Below are 13,485 nucleotides of genomic sequence, written 5' to 3'. Positions count from 1 at the left end.
GACGCCATCCCTACAGTGACCGTACGTACATACCCCAACCAGAAGCCATGGATTACAGGCAACATCCGCATCCGCTAAGTGGTAGATCTGCCGCTTTCAAGGATTGGGACCCTAACCCGGACACTTAAGAAATTCTGCTATGCCCTCCGACGAACCATCAAAAACGGCAAAGCGTCAATACAGGAAGGACTAAGATTGAATCCTACTATACCGGCTCCGATGCTCGTCAGAGCTTGCAAACTATTACGGACAACAAAGGGAAGCACAGCCACGAGCCACCCAGTGACACGAGCCTACCAGACGAGCTAAATTACTTCTATGCACGCTTGGAGGTAAGCATGAGAGCACCCGCTGTTCCGGACGACTGTGTGATCACACACTCCGTAGCCAATATGAGTAAGACCTTTAAACGGGTCAACAGTCACAAGGCCACACAGCCAGACGGATTACCAAGACATGTACTCCGAGCATGCGCTGACCAACTGGCAAGTCTTCACTGACATTTTCAACCTGTCCCTGACCGATTCTGTAATACCAACATGTTTCAAGCAGATCACCATAGTCCCTGTGCCCAAGAACACCAAGGTAACCTGCCTAAATGACTACCGACCTGTAGCACTCACATCTGTAGCCATGAAGTGCTTTAAAAGGCTGGTCTCTGGTCACACCATCCCAGAGACCCTAGACCCCACTCCAATTTGCATACCGCACCAACAGATCCACAGATGACGCAATCTCCATTGCACTCCACACTGGCCTTTCCCACCTGGACAAAAGGAACACCTACATGAGAATGCTTTCATTGACTACAGCTTAGCATTCAACACCTTAGAGCCCTCAAAGCTCATCTCTAAGCTAAGGACCTTGGGACTAAACACATCCCTCTGCCACACTGATCCTCAACACGGGGGCCCCTCAGGGGTGCGTGCTGTACTCCCTGTTCACCCATGACTGCATGGTCAAGCACCACTCCAACACCATCATTAAGTTTGCTGACGACAACAGTCTGATCACTGACAATGATGACAACATCTCCCTCAACGTGTTCAAGACAAAGGAGATGATCGTGGACTACAGGAAAAGGAGGGCCAAGCATGCCTCCATTATCATTGACAGGACTGTAGTGGAGCAGGTTGAGAGCTTCAAGTTCCTTGGTGTCCACATCATATCTGATCTCACCCTATTCTGCATACACCAGACAGCGCTTTATAACCAATATACACTTACTAAATATACCTACACACGAAACACCGACTGTACATGTCAAAACAGTTGTCCAATTTGTCTGATGTTGACTTGACTTATCACAGCGGACTTATTTTTACCCACATTTATGTCCACCATGATGTATTTAACAACAAAGTAATTCTGTAACTACCATATAGGACTCAAACGTAGTGGGTATGGGTAAACACTCCATGTTTATTATCTGTGTGTATGTACCGGAGGGAGTGTAATCTGTATCACCTCTCTCTTCCAGGAGGAGGAGGGTCCAGAGGGGGTGCTGGTGAAGGAGGAGGGGTGTGAGGAGGGTCTGGGGAACCCTGAGGGGACCATGGTCATGGAGGACAACCAGACTACACCTCCTCCTGAACTCACAGAAGAACCAGCTGAGCAGCACAGGACGACACACAGTCTCACTGAGGTGAGCCCACTGAACTACTGTCTGAATGGTTTTAGGTCAGGGCTCGTATCCACAAAGCCTCTGAGTAGGAGTGCTGATCTAGGATCAGTTTTGCCTTTTAGATCATAGTTTTATTCATTCTGTCGACAAGTCATTCAGCACTTCCACTTTGAGATGCTTTGTAGATGCGGGCTCAGGTCTTGATTAATTCTGTCTATTATCAAACCATTAAAGAGTGTCAAGTAAACCAATCAACTAACATGTTTGCACAGCAATCCCTCATTGCCAAATCAGAAGATACTCCATAGCAGGGAGCAAATATATAATATTTTGGTAACACTTTACTTGACACCAAGCATCGTAACGTTATGACACGGTCATATCTATGTAATATGTCATAACAGCTGACATGACAGTGTTGACCATATGACAAGTTATGACACATATTTACACCTGACATATTACATTATTGTATGGCACATAAATGTCAAAACGCACATTTATTCAACTGTGTTTTGCCAAGTTTCTTTTTAAACATCCTTTGTCATGTTTTTGTTTTAAGTAACTTGTAGAAAATACACTGACACTGTCATGAGGCATTATGACCATCGTGTGTCACTTTACTTGGACTAAGAAAAAACACTGACAAGAAGCTTTATGACCATCAGATAGGCCTATCACGTACATGCCCTTATGTCAGTCATCAGTCAAAAAGAGGGTGTCTTGTCCTGCTCCTAAAATCTGCTCCTGTATTCATCCCAGTCATCAGCAACAGCACATTGGGGAAGGTGCATGTCTGACATCAATGTGTGCGCAATTACAATAATAATTTAATTTGGCCAATTTCAGAAAATGTTCTAGGTAGGATTTGTGCGTTTTGACACTCGTATGTAGGTGCCTTAACCAGCCATAAAATAATGCAATATGTCACAAGAGGTCTAAGTATGTGTTATGACCATAACTTGTCATGTCAGCTGTTATTACATGACACGGTTATGGCCGTGTTATGCTAGGTGTCAAGTAAAGTGTTACCCAGATTTCTTGATCCAACATCCTCTCACACTATCTGTTACAGTCAATAGACATGGAGGATGGGAAGCCTGATCTGCTGTTAGTCAAAGAGGAGACAATAGAGGACGGACCAGAGAGCATTGATCTTCTGAGTGGACTAAATATGGGGGAGCAAGGTAAGGGAGAAATACATATAGCCTACATACAGTAATAGATCTTCAATGGGAATAGTGATGCGCCCGGCTATTATTTTTCTTAATTAAAAAAATGAAATCAATACAACTTCTGTTTACATTCAAAAACACATATTATAATGTATGAACTTGACAACAAACAAATCCATATGTAGCGTTCTCTTCCATATTTGTAAAGTCTATTTTCGAACCTCTTCCTGCAGGTGATTGGATGGAGTCTAAAAGAGGAGACTGTGCGGCCATCTTCGATTCCCAGACCCAGACTGGTGCAGCCAAGGGCCGAGGGGATGACATCACTGAGCAGGCCAGGACCAGAGGCGAGGTCAGTGGATGGGACAGCGTCCTCAACTCTGGGCTGGGGAACAACACTGTTAACTACAACCAGAAACAGACAGTCGAACACACAACACCAACTGAATTTAGTCTCCATGACAACAGACTGGCTGAGACCAGGGCGAGGTGTAGATTTGGTCTGCGGGGACAGGGAGGTGTCCGTATGCATCAAAAGAGAACAGACACAGACTCTACTAGCAATGCTCCGTCCTGCTCCTATAGTTGTGATTCACAGAGACTGATGGCGCCTCAGGTTAACCCTCTAACAGGTGCTACCTTCAGCCTGCCTTATATAGGATCTATCAACTGGAACATGGACCCTGTGACAACACAGACACTCCCTGGCCTTCATCCTCCTCACACTCTCCTAATGTTAAACCAGACCTTAGACGATACCAGTGTCTCAACACTTAATAGCTACACAAGCCCATTGACAAATGACAGTAGTAGTAGTAGTAGTAATGCCATCAGTAGATCCGGTGGCAAAGAGAAGCGCTTCCCGTGTTCATTCTGTGGGAAAGCCTTCAGTTTCCCCAAACACATGGAGATCCACCAGAGGATGCACACAGGGGAGAAACCATTCAGCTGTAGCCAGTGTCACATGCGCTTTGCCCAGGCTGGCCACCTGAAGAGGCACCAGAGAGTCCACACAGGGGAGAAACCCTACAGCTGCCCCCAGTGCGAGAAGAGGTTCTCCCGCCAGCCCCAGCTGAAGAGGCACCTGAAGGTCCACACGGGAGAAAGGCCGTTCGCCTGTACGCACTGTGGGAAGAGGTTCTCAGAGAGGAGCTCTCTCAGGATACACCAGCAGAAAATGCACACAGCCCATGTAATGTAGTACTAGTTAGTTAGTAGTTCATTCTGTTGGTTTAGGATGTAGCAGGGAACTGGATGAGGTAGAATGAGTATGATGAGGCAGAGTAGATGATATGGTGATGGTGTCTGTACAAATGCTTCACTGATGAAGAGTGACAAACTTTGTCCCTTTCAGGTTGATGCTGGTGTTTTATAATAAGGAAATGATAGTGCCTTAATTAATGTTTACATTAAATAAAATAGTAATGTGTAATGTTGAACCTTTTCCAACATATATTTTATCAAAGCGAGGTTACCAGATTTACAGAAGTTATTCTACACTGAATAAAAATAAACGCAACAAGATTTTAAAATCAGTTAATATAAATACATTTGTTAGTCCCAAATCTAAGGATTTCACACATGACTAGGAATCAGTGTTGTGTTCTAGACCACCTAAAGCGAGACCGATTTAAGACCAAGACCGGAGAAAAATTGAGTCCAATTCAACACCATGATTGTAATTTTGTCAAATCTCCACCATTGTAAGAGTTTAAAATGTCCAGTATTTCTGTGTTCATATTTCAGAAGAACATGTGGATTCTTTAGACATTCAGAAAAGGTGAAAAAATGCATGCAGAGGGAAAATAGAGCCACTCTACAAATTATTACTAACCCAAACAATGAAGATCTTCTACGCCTAAGGATCTCAAGCACTGAGATGCAGCGCCACTCGGGAGCCCCAGAGTATTTACAACATACTTATAATGATAATAATAATTCTAATTACATTATTTTCAATGATATTGATTTAATCTATTACTAAGTATGCCATTGGCTAGGCCACCAGAAGCTAGACAGAAAGGATCTGCCATTCAACTACATTTTGGCGTGACAGTGGAATCAACCAATCACATTTTGAATTGTAATGGGTGGGACTGTTTTGACAAAAAAACATATGGAAACGTCTGCCTTCTCAAAGGCCAGCAGGTCACTGCGGAATAGGGAGCAGTAGTTCTCAGTCTAGCCAGCTATCTTTTGTTGTAGGCTAGTTTGCAGTGGCTGCAGCATTGTTATTGAAGATGTTGTTGCTAATTTGTTATCTTCTCACTTATCAAGAATAACTTTCAACAAAAAGTTAAGTTTCAAATGATCATCAACTGGTGAGTGGGACAGTTTTTTATTGGAGCTCACTTGCTTTTCTTAGCCATTTCTTTGAAAATAACTTGTGTGTGAAACATTGTTGCATTTAAACTTTACTTCACCGACTACTTTGTGTGTTAAATGTGAAATGTTTTTTGCAATGGGAAGTAGTAGTTGTACATTTCGATTAGGAAATGCTTTGCCTAATGGTTGTGTTTTTGTACTCTTATGATTGGGAACTACTAGCTTATTATGTCAGTGTGAATGGACTGCTTATCTTTAACATCATGCTGTGTGTGACTGCTGTCTTTCCATCGGCCCTATGTAGTGATGCCTGGTGAAGTGGGTATCCTCAAATTTTACCAAACGGCCTGCCCAGGGGAGGCAAGGCACACTATGTTTTCCTGTGGTTTTTAATTAGTATTCCTTAATATTTTTCAGATTTGCACTCTCAATCACACCGTTTTTTTTAAAACAGAAAAACAACAAAAATGTTATTTTCTTAGTCCACAACGATGCTTAAACCACATCCTGAGACCATTTTGTAGGTCTGGGAAAAAAGTATTTGAGGTGAGGAGTATTTTTAATAATAGTAATAATGTATTATTTTATCTGATTGGGTGGGCATTATGACTGAATTGTGCGTCAGAAATAGCCTAATAACCAAGACTTTTTCCAATACCTGGTTTGCATACCCATTTACTTGTAGATCATAAGTTTAGACGTCTTTCCTACCTACCGGCTACCGATGTCATTCTTATGCGACCTGCTCCATGCCAAAACCAGTTGAGAGCTGTACCCTCTTGCTGCCTGCAGACGATATCCTGTTGAAACTAGGCTGTGCGGCGCACTTGTGAATATATTTCACATGCTTTGCGATTGTGTAGGCTACTTTGTGCATGATCTCTCTATTGTACTACATAACTGATAAGTCGTATACCTCCACTCCACTACTTTAATAGGCATCAATGGGGATTAAGAAGTGAGTATACGAAATGCCCAAAAGTGCACTCCTACATGAGTGCGCTGGTATTACCATTGCTGTCCTTTCAGCATCACGAACCTCTCACACACTGAAGGTCCAATAGGTTCGCCACTGAAGGCCTAGGTCCACTAGGTTCGCCACTGCGCAAACATGTCTATAATAGATATAAAGACTGCAGGTATTAATGTTTCAAGAAAGGAGGGTATATATTTGGCCTGGCAAAGCGTGTTACGGAGTCTAGTTGATAGGTAATCAACTAGCTGGGCTGTTCCCCGAACCCCGTATGTAGGGACTTGTACAATGCTTGAACATGGCTATTGAACTTGACATTTGTGTCTGTCTTTATTCTTTAATCTAACATACCATGTTTCTGTATGATATCAGAAGTGTCACGAAAAACCACACGTTTGTTATTTTACACCATATGCGAACACACGCCGTTTCCTACTACTAATGTTCGTCACACCACTGTCACACCACTGATCAACTCGTCGTTAGCTGGCTAGTTAGCATCACTACCTACCGCGATGGCTGAAGGCAAAGAGATCTATTCCGTCGCTATGGCAGTGAACATTCTGCCACCAAAACCCATGGTTCTCACAGGGGACTGGAATACTAATTGGGACAACTTCAGGGATGAATTCGAGGACTATGCGATGGCGACCGGTCTACATGAAAAACCCAACGAGGTCCAAGCGGCAACTCTGAGGAGTTTAATGGGCAGCGATTCCAGGCACATCTACCTGCACAATCTCCCCCACACAGCACAACAACAGGGTGATGGAAAGGCCATACTGGATGCATTGGATAACTACTTCAAACCCGCCAGGAACGTCATTTAGGAGCGGTTCGTTTTTTGGAAGCTGCAAAACAGGAAGAGGGTGAGTCAGTAAACAACTTTGTAACCCGTTTGAGAGAGAGAGCCGCTACTTGTGAATACGGGGAATTGAAAGATTAACTGATTTGTGACAAAAATAGTACTGGGAATTGCAAATGAGGACATGCGCCGGCGTCTACTAAGAGAGATAGGCTTAACATTAGTAACTGCCATTGAAATGTGCCGCACCGCCGATGTCACTGACATGAGAATGAGAGCAATGGAAATCGAAACCCAACGCACTGACGTTGATACTGTTCACACTGTTGCCAGGCAAACATTGACAAAAACCAATCGAGGCAGAGTAATTCACCACAAACGGTGAATACAGACAGCCCATAGTATGCAAATACTGTGGAAATGCACACGCAAGAGACAGAGCACTGCCCTGCCTATGGAAAACCATGCAGAGCTTGTGGAACTAATAATCACTTTGCAAAAGTGTGTCTCAAATGCAAAAGAAGGGTGAGTTAGGGCAAGATTCACTGTGTTGATGTCACTTAGTGTTCAGAACAGAGAAAGTGACATTTACATGCATGAATCCATTGGGGCTGTATACTCAAGAGGGAAGAAATGGTTTGTGGCACTACGATTACACAACAAGTTGCAACAATGTCAACTGGATTCCGGTGCTACATGCAACGTAATGAGCGACAAAGACAAAAATCATCCTGGCACCTGACACACATCTCTTGCCCAGCGATATTAGACTAAAGCTGAGCTAATGAGCTCTATGGGCATCTTTGAGACCCATAGCTGTAGTTTGAGATCGTGAAAACCAGTCAACATCCTCTCCTCTCATGCTCTACATGCGAACGCCCGGGATGGATGCAGTTCACCATACCAAATGACCTGCACATCACGGAGCTTGTCCAGCAAGGACGCCTCAACTACTCAGCAGATATGACAATGTATTCAACGGGCTTGTTGAATCAGTACCTGGGGAAGTACACTTTGAATTGGATGAGAGTGTCACTCTAGTCCAGTGTGCTCCTTGCAATGTGCACATTGAAATGAAACTGGATGTGAAGGCACAGCTGGACAAGTATGAGGTCGATGGCCACATGACATCTGTGACTGAACCAACTGACTGGATCAGCAATATGGTCATCATAGTGAAAAAGCCTGAGAAGCTGAGGGTCTGCATCGACCCAAGCACTGAAACGCCCCCACTACATCATGCCGACACTGGAGGATGGCCTCTATAAGCTTCCCAAGGCCAGAATGGTCACCTTTGTGGACACCCGAGATGCATTCTTGCAATGCAAGCTGGACCAAGATGGCAGCGTCATGACAACCTTCTGGACCCCCTTAGGGTCAGAAACGCTGACTCAAGCTCCCGTTTGGTGTCTCCATGGCGCCTGAGGTATATCAATGCAAGCAGCACGGGTTACTGGCTGTGCTCAAGGGCATTGAACCCATCGCTGATGATGTCTTGGTTGTAAGCTGTGGTGACACAGACGAAGAAGCAGAACGCAATCACAATGTGAAGTTCCTGGCACTGATGGAGTGCTGCCGATCAGTCAAGCTGCGCCTTGGCCTTAAGAAGCCTCGGTTCAAGGTGAAAGATGTCCATTTCCATGGCCAAATTCTGTTGGCCAAAGCCCTGAAGTTTTGGCCAACAGTCAGAGCGATCCTCGACATGCCAAACCCGTCTGATGCAAAAGGAGTGCAGCGTCTCATCGGTTTTGCAAAGTTCATATCATACCTATCAGCAGTCTGTGAGCATCTTCACCCGCTGCTGGACAAAGACACACCATGGCACTGGCTACCCAAAAACAAGGCTGCGGTGCAGGATATCATTTCTGGCTTCATCCATGTCAGTGTTGCGCTACTACGACGTTACGACGCCTGTCACAATCCAGAGTGACTCCAGCCAAAGTGGACTTGGATGCTGCCTTATGCAGGCCATCCTGTTGCATTTGCCTCGAGCGCTCACTCCACAAACAAAACTATGCACAAATTGAGAGAGTGCCACAGCATCGTCTTCTCCTGCCAGCGCATCCATCACTACTCATATGGTCAAGAGCTGGTCACCTCTGAAACTGACCACAAACCACTCATTAAACCTCTCAATGTGCCTAATAGGCTTCACAGCATGCTCCTGACTCTGCAAAACTACAGCCTAAAGGTTGTCTACAAGCCAGGACCAGAGATGTACATCAGTAACACCCTGAGCAGGGCAACAGCACAATGTACAGGCAGAGGCACTGCCTATCAGCGGCATGCCATCTGTTCTCTACAGCAGGAACAACAAGATGTTCAACAGATCAATCAGGCAGACTACTTAAACGTCACAGATCACCTCCTAGCTCAGATCAGGCAACACACTGACAAGGACGAACACCTACAGTCACTGAAGTCCGTTGTTCTCACAGGTTGGCTGTACTTGAAAAGAGGAGACACATTTCAAGTTGAGATCAGTGTGCAAAATGGCATCTTGTTTGGAGGTCAGAAGGCCATTATCCCCAAATCACCACATCCAGAGATGCTGACCCGCATACACTCCAGTTATGTTGGAGTTGACGCATGCTACCGCCAGGCACGCAAAACATTATACTGGCCAAACATGCAAGTAGAAATGAAAGACTCTGCAGCTGTACCATATGCAACGAGTATGCTCATGAACAGCAAAAGGAAACCAGGATGTCGCACAAACTGCCCTCAAGGGCCTGGCAAATCGTCAGCATGGATTTATTCAGCCACAGACAAATAGACTATCATCGTTGATCCCTACTCTGACTTTTGGGAAATGTAACTGCTCCCTGACTTGTCTGCAGAGACGGCCATAAAGCGCTGCAAGGCCAGCCTGACAAAGGCATCACGGAAAATGGCCTACAATTCACTGCACAGTTCAAGCGTTTCGCCTCAGAATGGGAGTTTGACCACACATGACCACTCCAAGGCACCCAAAGGCAAATGGCAAGGCAGGGTCAGCTGTCAAGATTGCAAAAAACCTGTTACGCAAGGCCTTGCGTGATAGCAAGGAAAAGACATCTGAAAGTGGAGGAACACGCCCACTGAAAACATGGACAGCAGCGCAACGCCTTCTGTCCAGTTGTCTGAAGACTACCATCCCTGTAGCTAACAAGCTACTTGAGCCCTGTTTTATGGTTGGCATCACAGACAAACTGCAACACAGAAAGCAGCTCGCTAACTGCTTCTACGACCAGGCTGCTTGAGACCTACCAGAGCTGGAGATGGGTGAAACGATAAGGATGAAACCGCTGCCGGGAGACCACATAGGACTTTTAAGGCTGGGCAAGTCTACAGAGTTGCGTGTCTACAGAGAGTTGCACCACATTCAAACCTGGTGGATGTCGGTGAGTCCCTCCATCGTCGTAAATCGGGTCGATCTGCACGTAGGAAAGCAGACAACAAACCAGAACACACCATACACTCACCTAGATGAACTGGATCACAGTCCAGGCCTAAGGGAAAGGGGAGCAGATTTGAGACATGAGTCAACTGAGGGTGAGGCTTCTACTCCACCAAGCTCCCCAGCTTGTGACCCTAACTCTACCCCTGTCAGAGCCCATACTTACTTCCGGGTTGGTCGGCTGTGTAAGCCACCGAACAGGCAAGGGACTGTGTTAACTCGTGCTCTGTTATATATATATATATATATATATATATATATATAAATAAAAAAACAGGAAGAGGACAACTGAAGTAAAAAGAAATGCAATGCATTTTCATTTGTTATGACTTGACTGTTAAGAACTTAATGTTGTGCTGTTATGTTTGCACTTTCTATTGAAACAATAATGTTAGTCTAGTTGATAGGTAATCAACTAGCTGGGCTGTTCCCCGGACCCCGTATGTAGGGACTTGTACAATGCTTGAACTTGACATTTGTGTCTGTCTTTAATCTAACATATCATACAGAAACAAACCTGTTTTATGCACAATGGAAGCTGATAATTATGAATTTTGTACTCTGCTGGTCTCGAAGAAATTACAAGGCTTCACTGTCTGAGACAGAGTCAAGACTGAGTACAAATGTATCCGACACCGAGACAAGAAAACCACTCAAGATGTGGTCTCGAGACCGGTCTCGAGTACTACAACACTGCTAAGAATACAGATATGCATCTGTTGGTCACAGATACCTTAAAAAAGAAGGGACGTGGATCAGAAAACCAGTCACTATCTGGTGTGCCATCTGCCCAGTACAATTGAAACAGGGATTCATTCGTGAAGAGCATACTTCTCCAGCATGCCAGTGGCATTGAAGGTGAGCATTTGCCCACTGAAGTTAGGTTGAGACCCTGGTGAGGACGACGAGCACGCAGATGAGCTTCCCTCAGACGGCTTCTGACAGTTTGTGCAGAAATTCTTTGTTTGTGCAAACCCACAGTTTCATCAGCTGTCCGGGTGGCTGGTCTCAGATGAAACCACAGCTGAAGAAGCCAGATGTGTAGGTCCTGGGCTGGTGTGGTTACACGTGATCTGCTGAAAAAAAAACTCCAGTGGCTCCATATTGATACTTGAATCACAGTGTTAGAGATAGGCTTGACTGTGGTTTAGGTTTTATAATAAAACTGGGTGGTTCGAGCCCTGAATGCTGATTGTCTGAACACCATGGTATATCAGACAGTATAACACGAGGATGACATCACTTATTTTTACTGTTCTAATTAAGTTGTAACCAGTTGATAATAGCAATAAGGCATGAAGGGGCATGTTACAGATTTTTTTTTATGTTTCTGTGTATTCAGCAAGAGTTTCTTATATAAACATTTTATATGCTCTTCTGTACAATTTGTGTTTACAGTCTGCGGTCCATGAGGACCTGCTGATGCCCAGTGTTGCTGACGGGAGAGACTGGACCTCTGAAGCACCTGGTCACAAACCCTGGCCCCGGATCGGAAGCCTGGATCAGGAGCCGTTGCTCTTCCTTCCCAAGTCAGGACCAAACCACGAAGGGCCGAGACTCCACCACACCGAACACAACCAGTGGCCAGGTGGACTGAACAACCTCAGTCCTGGTGGTCATCAGAGAGACAGAGGCTCCAGTCAGGAATCCAGTCTGCAGCCCAGACCCTTCTCTTCACAGTCTCAGTGCAGTGATGAAGCAGGACCTGGGGCTGATAGAGATAGACCCTCCTGTTCCTACGATACAAACACCACAGTATCCATGATGAACAGAGCAGGTCACCCTGGGCTTCAGCCTTCACAGAGAGTGGAGGGAGACCCCCCTGGTGGTAGTCTATCAGCAAGTCTGTCTTCTCATTCAGGATCTTGTCTAATGCCTGTTGAATGGGTTCATAGGAAGCCTGGGTCCAGCCTTCCTCAGCTACCTCATGGTTACCCCATGAATACAGACAGGGTCAGGATGGGACGGATTAGGACGGACGCCGACAAGCCGTATGCCTGCCCCACGTGTGGGAAGCGCTTCGCAGAGGCGAGCTATGTGAAGAAGCACCAGACCGTTCACACCAAGGAGAGGCCCTTCAAGTGCAAACTATGTTACAAGAGCTTCTCCTTCCTGAGTAACCTTATCAGACATAGGAGTGTCCACAATGAGGAGAAATCGTAGCAGTGTGGCTTTAGATGTACACAGGGGATATGAGAACCATTCTTTATCTGACATATTATAGTTATCATGTGAAGTGTCTTGGGGTAAAAAGGGTAATTAACCACATACCCCTCATTAACCCTTTGTTAACTTGTCATTTGAAATAGGCTTGAGTAAATCTGTTTTTAGAGAGACAGTAAACCTAAGCTATAATAAGGATAGTTGAATATTTACCTTACTGAGGTGATGTAGATGGAATAAAGTAATTATTTTCTCTTCTCTATTCTTGCTAACACACTGTTATTTCTAAAAGAGTCTGCACTCAGCTCAAAAGATAGCAATAATAGGAGATTTTGTGTAATGTACACTGAACAAAAATATGAATGCAACATGTTAAGTGTTGATATCATTTTTCATGAGCTGAAAAAGATGTTCCATATGCACAAAAAGCTTATTTCTCTAACATGTTGTCCACAAATTCGTTTACATCCCTGTAAGTGAGCATTTCTACTTTGCCAAGAACATCCAATCCACCTGTCTAGTGGGGAATATCAAGAAGCTGATTATCATTATTTTCTCTTCTGCTCTATTCTTGCGAACACACTGTTCTTTAGAGCGTTGGGCCAGTAACCGAAAGTTTGTTGGATCGAATCCCCGAACTGACAAGGTAAAAAAAAAATCTGTTCTTCTGCCCCTGAGCAAGGTCGTTAACCCACTGTTCCCTGAGCACGAAAGATGTGGATGTCGATTAAGACAGCCCCCAGCACCTCTCGGATTCAGACACATTTAAGTTAAAGGCATTCAGTTGTACAACTGAGTCGGTATCCCCCTTTCCCTTTGTAAACACGTTTGTCACAAAACTTGGCGAGGCCTTCAAATTATGTAAACGCCGCGCACATATACATTCAATAATGACAAACCGTCCCTTTGCAAGTCAGAATGTTTAATAAACTTAATTTGAACTTACTCCGTGGTGTTCGTCCTTCTGTTGGTATACATTTT

At 44.7% G+C, this 13,485-nt stretch overlaps 1 protein-coding gene across 3 annotated transcripts in view; it reads left to right on the top strand.

Moving 5' to 3' along the window:
* The window catches only part of LOC139418952 (uncharacterized), a 39,875-nt gene extending 26,428 nt beyond the window's left edge, over positions 1–13,447 (top strand). The window contains exons 3-6 of one of the 3 annotated variants that reach the window (XM_071168746.1): positions 1,481–1,645; positions 2,700–2,811; positions 3,033–3,151; positions 11,740–13,447. In XM_071168746.1, coding sequence (XP_071024847.1) covers positions 1,481–1,645; positions 2,700–2,811; positions 3,033–3,151; positions 11,740–12,504 — 1,161 coding nt within the window. In that variant the 3' untranslated portion in view covers positions 12,505–13,447. Of the gene's footprint in view, positions 1–1,480; positions 1,646–2,699; positions 2,812–3,032; positions 4,332–11,739 lie in introns of those variants that run through there. The other 2 variants (XM_071168745.1, XM_071168747.1) reach the window with 2 other exon arrangements.
* The last annotated feature ends 38 nt before the right edge of the window (positions 13,448–13,485 follow it).

The sequence above is a fragment of the Oncorhynchus clarkii genome, chromosome 10 (assembly GCF_045791955.1).
Source record: "Oncorhynchus clarkii lewisi isolate Uvic-CL-2024 chromosome 10, UVic_Ocla_1.0, whole genome shotgun sequence".
In the NCBI taxonomy this organism is placed as follows: Eukaryota; Metazoa; Chordata; class Actinopteri; order Salmoniformes; family Salmonidae; genus Oncorhynchus; species Oncorhynchus clarkii.
Note: the sequence above shows the minus strand (reverse complement) of the source record. Positions and strands in the feature narration are given on the sequence as shown.